This window comes from Stegastes partitus, unplaced genomic scaffold (assembly GCF_000690725.1).
Source record: "Stegastes partitus isolate 25-593 unplaced genomic scaffold, Stegastes_partitus-1.0.2 Scaffold301, whole genome shotgun sequence".
Taxonomy (NCBI): Eukaryota; Metazoa; Chordata; class Actinopteri; family Pomacentridae; genus Stegastes; species Stegastes partitus.
The window spans coordinates 310,949-322,238 of NW_007578032.1; the positions used below are offsets into that span (position 1 = coordinate 310,949).

General features: G+C 40.8%; 1 protein-coding gene across 1 annotated transcript in view; it reads left to right on the top strand.

Moving 5' to 3' along the window:
* Positions 1–10,889, top strand: part of rpia (ribose 5-phosphate isomerase A (ribose 5-phosphate epimerase)) — a 14,373-nt gene extending 3,484 nt beyond the window's left edge. Inside the window, exons 2-7 of the mRNA XM_008283194.1 lie at positions 820–944; positions 1,148–1,212; positions 1,288–1,356; positions 3,408–3,549; positions 7,832–7,931; positions 8,041–10,889. Of these exons, the coding sequence (XP_008281416.1) occupies positions 820–944; positions 1,148–1,212; positions 1,288–1,356; positions 3,408–3,549; positions 7,832–7,931; positions 8,041–8,138 (599 nt within the window). The 3' untranslated portion in view covers positions 8,139–10,889. The remainder of the gene's footprint in view (positions 1–819; positions 945–1,147; positions 1,213–1,287; positions 1,357–3,407; positions 3,550–7,831; positions 7,932–8,040) is intronic.
* The last annotated feature ends 401 nt before the right edge of the window (positions 10,890–11,290 follow it).

The following is an 11,290-nucleotide window of genomic DNA, read 5'->3' on the forward strand; positions in this document are numbered from 1 at the left end:
AATAAAGAAGACTAAATAAAAATAAATAACTGCATTATAAACACGTTAAATCCATTCATTTCTGAGTGAGGGGTCGGCCTCTTAACGAGGTCCAGGGCCTTGCTACAGCGATCAGTAGTCCGAAGCCTGAACTGTTGAGCCACCACTTCCCCTGAACCGACTTTGTGCAACTCTGCGGCTTTAAATGTAATTCTTTGCTTCAAATCCCCTTTTTCTACTCTTCTTAAAACAAGTCACTGACACATTAGAGGAGATACCAATTTCTAACGTAAGTAAAATTGTGGGTGTTTTTTCTGTGTTTGTACAGACACAAAGAGAATTGTCCCACACTTAGCAGAAAAAGAATAATTACAGGTTCCTTCTCTGTATTAGATTATGACGATGGCATCTACAGACGCATCTGTGCCTTCAAAGTAAAAGCCCTGGATTCAGTTTACCTCTCAGCTTTAAGAGTCATAACTTATTCTACTCCTCACTGCTTAATGTATGTAGAAGTTGGCTGCACGTCTCTGGCAGCAGGATGAAACCGCCGTTGGTTTCCTGTTTTATTTAGAAGGCACCGAACTGCAAGATGCCACCAAACACAACTTATTTGTTAAACTGGTGCCAAAGTCGTAAATCGGCTCGTTCAAGGCTGATACTTGAAGTCCTGTGATTTTAGTTTTTGTGCTGCACACAACAAATATGAAAACTTCAGACAAAACTCTTGAATGTACTGAATGAATGTTTGTTTTTGTTCCTCATTAATATCCCTCATTGTCTTTGAAACTGAAGGCATGAACTCAATGATTCCTCAAGTATTAAATAAAGGTTAAATAGACAGCTTTTTCTCTGCTCGTTTTTTTTGCAATCGCCTCATTTTCTCCCATCTCCTCCTCTTTCAGGCTCGCCAGCTGATTCTGCAGCACGGCCTCACGCTGTCGGATCTGGACAGGCACCCGGAGGTACGATGAGCTTTTTAGAAATTAAACTGAAAGCCGTAGAAATGAGAAAAAGGGCCGCGATGTGTCGATGCACAAACCCTGCCAGCGGGAATCGGAGCTTTGAGGCAAAGAAAAAAGCATGAATGGTGCAGCCGACTGTTTCTGAAATGAGAGCAGACTGTATTTATTTGACCTGCGCTCTTTGTGCTTTATGATGCGTTCAGCTGGACGTGGCGATCGACGGAGCCGACGAAGTGGACGCAGACCTCACTCTGATTAAAGGTGGAGGGTGAGTACAGCTCAGTACGGACGGCTGAATTTAATCAACTTGATTTCTCACTCGTCCTCTCTCCTTCCTGCACAGCGGCTGCCTGACTCAAGAGAAGATCGTCGCCGGCTGCGCCAAACATTTTGTTGTCATCGCCGACTTCAGGTATGCATGTGCTAGTTTACCTGGAGAGTGACAGCTCAGAGGAAAATAAAGTGATTTTATTTTGTTAAGGATGTGTTAAAATCTCTCTCTGATCATTACAGTCGTCCTCAAATGTATTCACACCCTTCCATTAAAGAAAAGGCAAAATTCACAATAATCACTCAAATAACTAGAAACTGAAGAAAGTAATAATAAATAAAAATTTGTTAAATTATAATTTGGTAAAATAAGACACTGCTTTTGAATTGTGGTTGAAAAGAATACTTTTAAAAAACAAACAAAACTGTCCAAAATGAGCCAAAATCTAAACACCTGTCAACAGGTGCAGAAGTCTGACTGAGAGTTACAGAAAACACCTGATTGCAGTGATTGGCTCAAAGGGTTGTTCAACTAAATATTAGTTCATGGGTCCTGTCATGCTTGTTTACTTGTTTGTTTGTGTTGTTTAATGGGAGGACATTTGAGGACGTCTGTATATCAAAAGATTTTTTTTCAGTGCAAACATGTATAAGAACTGCCCCATAGTTTGCCCTTTCAGCCTTTGTTTTTCCATTTTGGTGTAGGATCGGACGGCTATGAGGGCAGCAAAACGATGATAAAACTTAGTTTGAGGATGTGACACCAGTTGTGTGAGCAGATAGGAAGTAAGAGGGTTTTTATGTTAGCCTGGATGGTCAATAAAAATATAGTTGATGGCTATTCAACAAGAACATCAAGAAGGCAGAAAGATGGTGCTTGTTTTTTGTTTTTTTTTGTTCTCTCTGAATTGAACCAATCAGCAGTTAACATGCTGCAGTTTTAGGTAGAAACGCTCCACCATGGTGCTGACGGCTTATTTCTCTCATGTGTCCTATAAAAAACACTAAATGGATGCATTAACAAGAGAGAAAAAACATTTTCACAGGAGGCACCTCTTTAAATGTATATATACTGTATATATATTAGCTGGTTTGGAAGCTGTTTTCCTCATCATGGCGACTGTGAGAGACTTTTATAATAAACTGCATCAGCAAAAAGCACTGAAAACTAATCCTTCTAAATGATCTTTGCATGGTGTGTTTCAGTGATGTCTAAGCAGCAGTTGGTTGCTTTAATTGGACACCTTTAACTGACAAAGAGGAGGATTACACGTGATTGTGTTAAATTAGCTCGTTGACAGTCTCCATATGGTGTTTTTCAGGGTTTTGGAATCATTTAGGAGATAATTTACTTGTTATTATGAGTTGTTACTCTGCTTTCACACAACTAGAAGTCACATCTCTTGCAGTACATTGAACGTAAAGTTAGATTTTATCTGTTATAGTTGTTTAAAGTCTCTTTACATCCAGATAGCAATCAATAAATCAACCGTTATGATAATAGAAAGGAACAAACAGTCATGTGTTGCAATCACAGGCCTCAGAAAGCCTGTTCAATCATTGTTTTTAGTCCTGCACACTCTGCTACTGCATGAGTTTTCCATTAGACTCGATGACATGTTGCATAATGCGCAAAAACTGCAGCCAAATGTTAAAGTTTCAGTTAAACATGCAGCATCTTGGCTTTGAAAACCAGCCAGATGTATGTATTTGTGCATCTTTTAGTGCTCCTTATGGTCTCCATACTCCTCTTCCAGTTTCATTAACTTATTGTAGCGCATGTTGTGGATTTGTTTGCCGCCTGTCTGTGTTGTAGCCTTGGTCTATATTTGTTTGAAGTGGACGCTTTGGAAATATGATCTCGCCTCTTTGTGCATTTTTAGATCTGAATGCACCTTCATGTGTCTTGGACGGCAACCTAAAGGGAGTTTGTTCACTTGGATGCTTTTAAAATTCAGTTTATTCTTGCTGGTTTCTACAATCCCATGTTTTCTAGCTTTAAACTGAACACAGGTTTCGTTCTGCCCAATGTTTTCCACCATCGTGGAGAATTCTTTGCCAAATTAGCAAATAGTTGGTGTGTTTGTGGAGAGTTTTTCCTTTTAGTCAAATATTCGTGTTTTCCGTCTGATCCATGTGAGGATCCTTTAAAAGGCTCGAGTGTGTGTCCTGATTTGATGTTTCCCCTCTCAGGAAAGACTCCAAGGCTCTGGGCCAGCAGTGGAAGAAGGGAGTTCCCATCGAGGTTATCCCCATGGCGTACGTCCCCATTTCCAGGACGATAGCCAAGCGCTTCGGGGGGGAGGCCAACTTACGGATGGCTGTCAGTAAAGCAGTAAGTGGATAACCGAGTCTGACGTCTGCATCCCGACGCTGCTCACGTCTTCAGAGCACATCTCTGTTTGTCACCAGAGCAGTTTCACAGTTGTTCTCTTCGCTTGGTGCTGCTTCGAGGTTAATGTCTGAATTTGTGTTCTCGTAGCGAACGGCTGCATTTCTAAGTGTCCGTGGAGGCCCTGGGGTCCGTTCTGAGGATGATGGGTTGTGATACCTCCTAATTAGTGACACTGAAACGATACAGCTGCCTTTTCAGAACACATTAGAACTGCAAAACCTACAAAAATAAGCAAAAGGGATGTCCCAGTCGAGTCCCAATCTGATGCCATTTTCCACATTTTAAGTGTTATAAATTAGATGTAGTGCCAGGTGGAGCCTCTTACAGATTGATACCATCGCAACAAGAGGAGGTCGGCAATTTAGTAAAGGGGGACCATGACAAAGCCAGCTGTGACGATTAATGAGCCAGCAAGTATGTGAGAAACCAAGAAAAGTAGGACGTGTGACAGACGTAATGTAATTTGCAGCGTGTAGCATGTGGCAATATCAGCACAGGTGTCTGGAGATCTCTATTTATAGTACAAATCAGGGTCCTCGCCAGGACTCAGGACTATACGTCTTAGCGTATAGCGCTAACGGTTAGCAGCCAAAGACATTAAGCAAAGAGCAGCATTAACAGCGAAGACGACGGTAGAGAAACTGCATCGGCGCTTGTTAGATATTTTCCCGCTACATACCCTCGAAAACAGCGTAATGACCCAATTTGCAGCGTAATTTTTTCAGGCAGCAGCGTAACAGGCCGTTACTCTGTTATAATGCAGGCGGGAACCTTGCAAATTAATCAATTATTGATTCATAACGCTGCATTTATTAATGATATTTTTGAACCTGATCGGGCTTAAGTTCGTGGAGATACTAAACATGTAAAAAATGATCTTTATTGGCCTCAATCGTGTTCTTTGGATCCTGTTTAGGAAATCCCTGATAAGTTATATGTTGGGTTTTCTTTAAATACAGAATCTTTTTATTCAACCTCATGTTTCCATTTGATTTGAACTTGGATTAATGAATTGAACAGCACAAGGTGGACCAGTGCAGTTCACTCCTGAGAGGTTCAACCGTTTCTACAGGTCACCAGATGGTGGTAGAGAAGAAAAAAAATCACATTTTAAACTAGGGAATGGTTTTTGCATTTCATCACTGGTTATATAATTCACCTTAGAATAGATTTTATTGGGTACGTTTGAGAGTCAAAGCATGCTTACAGTTGGGTTTCGATTGGATGCACATACACGCCCCGTTGTGCCAGTTTCATACTTAACCATGGAGCTGTGGTCAGTTCTGCTCTTACTTTGGATCAAATTCTTCTCAGAAAAAGTGTTAAAGCTCAAAGCTCAGGCCAACAGGAGGCGCCTCGAGGTCGACCACCTAAAAGTCGGACAGCAGCGCCGTACAGACTCCCACAGAGTCTGGAGCCTCCAACAAACTTCTGAAATACCAGCCTGACTTTCTGCAGCATGTTATTGGTTCAGAAGTTCTCACACAAAAGACAACTTAAAACACACAACCGTAATGTTCTTTGGAGCTAAAATAGCGGGACGTGAGTGTTGCGCTTCCGTTCCTCACAACTAAGACCTGAGATATGAAGATGGATGTCTGGTGGCTCAGTTGGTAAAAGCCCCACATGGAGAGTTTGGGATGTCAGAGGTGGAGAAAAAAGGTCACGTAACGCATCAGAATTTCACATTTGGGAGCACTTTGGACAACACCTTGGTGCGAGCTGTTAAAAGTAAACAAAACAATGCATTATCCTTTGATTTTATGTATTTATTAATCATAATATTCACAATAATCAGTGACAATCTGCAGGAGACGTGTAGAACTACTGCTATGATCGGGGCAAAATGTAAAGTTGTGAAGAGCGAGCGGGATAAGTAGCTGTCTTTCAACCACTTCTGCTCTGTTACAGTACAAACACCTTCCCTAATTCAGCCACATTTCACCATATCCCAGAACAACTTGCTGAGCTGCGGGGCCACAAACAGCAGCGTTATCATTCTGGAGGTTGTGACTGAACCGCTGCCACGGTGGATAAAGCACACACTGAATTTTTAAAAACCCGACTCGTGTGTGAGCTCCACAGCGAGCTCGTGACAAACTGAGGAAAGTTTGCGCCGAAGCCAAAGCGACTCCTACACACTGGCTGCGGCCGCCTCATTAACAGTCTAGCTCCGCCGTTTTTTGGCTTTTTTTTACCTCCTACTCGCTTCTTTGAAACAAACAACATTCAGTCGGACTCGGGAGCCTCTGATTGTTTTTCTGACTCGTCATGTTTTCATCGTTCCTTCTGGCTGCTGAGCCACCAAACGGTTTGTGTAGTAACAGTTTGTTTGAGCTTTAATGATCACAGACACGCTGTTGTCTAATTGCGGTTGCACACAATCACTCGATAACTACACAAGTCTTTAAAGCATTTATTCGTCTGCCAAACAGGCTGTTGGAGCTTTGAACAGCTGAGTTTGATACCTGGAATTAAAACTACAGGTATCAACAACATCATTTTTGACTAATTATATTATTTGACGTCAGTCTGACGAGTCAAGAAGACACTTAGAGGTGTGTGTAATTCAGTTTTTGTAGAAGACTTCATAATAACAGGTGAGATTGTTCGTAAATGCAGTGAAGTAGACACCAGGAAGGAGAACAAAAGCTTCCTTAATTAGAAACTTGAGGTTGAATTTAACTAGAACTGGGCCTCAGGCTGCTCTAACATGACATTAAATCCACTTATTATATGTGGTTGTGTAGCAGCACAACGTCAGGACTCTAATTCAGGATGTCTGTAATTTACTTTTAGCAGCTTGACATACCTCCATCATTTTGAGTCTTCGTAATTGTAGTCTAAGATATCCGCAACATCGTGCTTAACTTAACTTAAGATATTTAAGAAGGACAATGTCAGGTCAGGGAATTGCAGGGAATCAAATAAATCTTGAACTATAATTGTGACTCTTCAGAATTAAACTGTAGATGTTAGAAATTGGAAATATTAGTTTAACCTGCAGCTGAATCGTAAATATCTGTAATAAGAAGCATGTGAATAGTGAAGGTGACTTGGAGCTCGACAGTGTTGACGTCTAAGATGGTCTTTTTCATGTAGAAGAACTGAATTGTGAATATCTACAATACAGAGAGTTGAAACCAGAAGTTTACAGACACTGCATAAAAACATTCTCTAAGAAAATCTCTCTCTCATTATTCTGGTGTTTAGCAAATAGACATAGAAATAGAAATAGTGTTGGTAATCCTGACTGACCTAGAACAGGAAAAGTTTAGTCTGATTTAATGTCAGACAGTGAAAAAAAAAAAGGTTGTCTTTCATACAGTGGATGTAAACTTGTGGTTTCAGCTGTGTCTAGTCTGACTGAGAAACAGCTCATTGTGATGCAGGCGTCCAAATATAAATCCGTTTCAGAATTACTTCTTCAGATTCACTTTCTACTAAAACTGTTGAGTTATTCCACTTGAAATCATCAGGGGTGCTTCTGCTCGACCGTCTCTGTTTTGCATAACACTTTTCATTATCATAAAATATGGACATTTACAATGATATCTGTGATAATTTAGATCGATATATAAATACTTTGTTAGATAATCTTTTTAGAAATTGCCAGTCGACCCACTTCTAGTTTTTTTTGGACATTGAAATTTGAGGCAATTCACAGAATAAAAGAAGAGGAACTATTAAAGACAAAAACCTGAAATTTTAACTGTTATTTCTCATCATGTCATTGATTCAAAATCTGCAATATTGGACGAGCAGATTAAATAATTTCTGGTTGTGATTATAATAAAATCAGGGTTTTAACATTTGCATGTGCAAAAATTGTGCTGAAAGTCAGTTGCCGGGCAGTTTTTTTGAAAAAACTATCTTGGAAGTATTTATTGTATTAATCAAAAACCTTTCAGTTATCTTTATAAATATCTAAACATTATGCTATAAAAATTGAAAACAAATCAGAGATGGATGAGCAGAATTTGATGATTGGTTTGTCATTTGTTTCTCTTGTACTTCCCACCTTTAACCTCTTAACAGCAACTTGTTGCTTTCAACCCGCCTACATTGGTTTTAGTTACATAAAAATAAACGGACACATTTTTGAAAGCTAGAAGAGTTTCTCTGATGTGAACTTGCGCAAGTGATTTATTAATTTCCATTTGCCAAATTTGATTGATATTCCTTAAAGCACCTCCTGAAATCCTGTGTTTCTGGCTCTCAGGGTCCCGTGGTGACCGACAACAGCAACTTCATCCTGGACTGGAAGTTTGAGTGCGCTCAGAAGTGGAAGGAGGTCAACACGGCCATCAAGATGATCCCAGGTGAGGAGGAGCGGTCAGGAGGCGCCGTTGGTTTCAGAAAGTACCGCGTGGCTGTGTTTTTGCTGTTACGTCCTGTCAAACCATGACGTCCAGGTGTGTCTGTGCTCAGGTGTGGTGGAGACGGGGCTCTTCGTGGGCATGGCTGAGCGGGCCTACTTCGGGATGGAGGACGGCAGCGTGCAGGTCCGAGATCCTCCGGTCAACTGACGAGTCGGCCATGATCCCCGTCTTCTCTGGAACGACCTCACTTCTCCCTCAAGTGCCGTGATTTACACCCGGTTTCAGGCTGTGCTGGAGCTGAAGCTGAAACTGCATCTCCTCCAGAACTGGACAAAACTGCAGCAACAACTGGAGCATCGCTTGGTTCCTCTCATCCTGCAGGTGGTGCTTCTGATTCTGTGAGTTTTAAAGTGCCTGATGAGGGAAACCAAGCGATATTCTTGTTGTTTTTTTGTTTTTTTTTGTTTCTCAGTTCGTCTTCCTGGTCACACTGGGACTCTTCCTGTAATTGGTGGGTTTGACTGAACATCTGCAGAGCTGCGGTTCTGCAGAGGTGTGCCTTGAGATTATAGTTTAAGTCCTGTAAATACAAAAAAAACCCCAGTGCTATGGAGGTTACATTTAAAAATCTCATAAACAGACGATTACCTGCTGGCTGATGCAAACACAAAGCAGTCGAGTTGAATCTCAGCACACTGTAGGCAGCTGAGAAATTAATTAATTTCACTAATTAATATGCAAATTTAAACAGCAAGAAGCTCCGTAAGTTAATAAGGAAACCTTGTGGTGCAGCTACGAAGCTTCTGTTGTTTGTTTTTGGTGTTACGAGGACACATGACACGATGACAAACGCAGCAGTCTGTCACGTAGCATATAGAGCACACGGTTTCAATCCAATGCATACGTTCCCCATGACAACAAAAAATGTGAAAAGACATGTAGTTTCTCTGTGATCATCTTGTGTATCAGTGCTGTGCAGTGTAGTGATGCATTTACATCATCTCAGCATCCAAAAGCAGTTACCAAACTGTTGTTTTTGAACTTCAGACCGCACAAATATAAAGTAATGTCTGGATGTTTATGGGATATTCTTCAACACGTGGCTGCAGACGGTTCACGGAGCAGCTGCTGCAACGTTATATATCCATTTATAATCAATGAAACTGGCTGAGTGGTGCATACAGACATCTGCAAATGTAGAAATAAACCATTCTTCACTTTATATATTTTTGCAAGGTGCTTTTACACAGAAACCAGTCAAAGTGTCATATTTTTTTAAAATTTAACAACCAGTATACAGGAAAATGACCTCTTTTTTTTCTATGTATATGTTGCTAGCATCAGCCAATGGTTGTTTAGTCACATTATCCTGGAGTTTATAGACGTTAACGTACCCATATTACACAAACTCACAGCCTCCAGAAACAGAAGACACTGTAATTCCAAAGCTCAAAATCTTGCTTTGCCGCAACACTTTTCCATAATTAGTCATTAAAATCTGATTTTTGCTAAGTTGCTTCATCCTGCAGTCTATAGATGCTAACTTACCCATACTACACAAATCAATTTGCCATTTGAAGCCAGTAAAAAGATGCATTTTCTTCTCACATTTAGTCTGCAAACACACACTGTGCGTCCAGCGTGGCCGCGATGTTAGCGTCACGTTAGCAGAGCTGGATGGAGGATTTCTAGCCGTGGTTGTAAACTTGTTTGTTCCTCTGGCCAGTATGTTTGCAGTCACGTTAGGTCACATTTTTGACGTAATTCTCCCATGATAGCTGCTGTCGCTATGAACCAATCGCTCTGGTTTCCCGCCACCGTGCGAAGGAAGACGAGAGTTTGGAAAATGTTTGCGGTTTCCTCTTGAGTTTCAGCAGCTGCTCCTGTAGAGTTTCACCCGTCGGGGTTAAAGTCTGCTGCTTCACTTTAAAACAAACAAACCACTGAATGTTGGTACTTTACTGCATGCACCTTCTTCTTCCACTGTGTCGGTTCTTTTTGTGCCTGTAAGTCCACCTGTGCCATAAACTTTAAATAAGTAATAATAACAAACATTTGTTGTATAACAGTGTCACATTTAATGGTACCAGTAGCACCGCGAGCACGTTACATGTGCCTTGGCATGCCAAAGCAATAGGAAATCATTTTTAGATTCAGGAGTAGCAGAAATCTGATCATGTAGCTGCTGATCTACGTGTTCAAAGCTGCACTGTGAGGGTTTAGGAGACTTTTCAATATGGAAACGTAAAGTTAACGACAAGTAACGAGTTCCTGAAGCTCCAGAACAGAAATATAAAAGATGCTTCCTGATTGGTCAGTGTGAAAAAGTCCAAACAACTTCACAGTGGAGCTTCATACAGTCTTTTCTCATTGTGCAAGTTTTCAGTGTCACACAAAACTACACTCACTGAATAATGTATTACCCAGAATACGGTTATACCTCTTCTCTAACAAAGTAATCAGAGTACCGTTGTTGCTTGGAAACAATTGGTTATTTCTTTGTTTATGCCGAGTTATCTGTCAACATCATCTGTTTGAAACTTGTCATCTCATTCTTTTTCTTTTTATATTGTTTTGTAATGCAGCTGTTTGTTCTGCTTCAGGCTCACAACGCCTTACGCTCCGCTTTCATTTTGTAAATCTGTGTTTTTCTACGTGCATCTCTGAGAGACTCGAGGCTGAGCAGTTTATTACAGCGCTGGGGGTTTTGTCTGCGAGCTTCCGTCAGGTACGAGCAATCTGGTTTCATTCTCCTAAATCCAATCGAAGAGGATGATTTTTACAATCCGCCTCGGCCTCGGCGGCCCGGAGACGAAGTAAAAACCGAGAATACGATGTTGGGTCTTCTTGCACCAGCGTTTCTGTTGTTCCTTTCTTTTACCAGTCGACTGTGAATATGAGTTTTGCTGTGAAGGTACGACTTCCTTTGTCAACCAATAAAGGACCAAAATGAGAACAGCAGGCGTCCGCGTTTTATTTCTGGTGATGGATTTCGAGCTCGTCATTCTGTCACCAGCGTGATGTGGTGCAGCTCAGCCTTTGTTCCAAAAGTAGCTTCTCAACCAGACGCTGTTAGTCGAAAACAAAAGTTAGAATCAAAACATTTCAGCAATTTCTCAAACACACGGTACTCTGTTGTGTTGCTGCTTGATACTAAAAGAAATCTGACCCGCTTCTCATTTTCCTTCACTGATGTACAAGAGAAGTTTGTCTAACAGACCAGCATTTAGTCTGATGCAGGTGTTCCTGGACACACTTTAAAAAAAAACAACAACAAAAAACAAAAAAACTTTATTTTCAGCTAATAGTTTCTTTGTGTTCATTCCTCAGACATGCATGAAAACATATGTTATAAATTA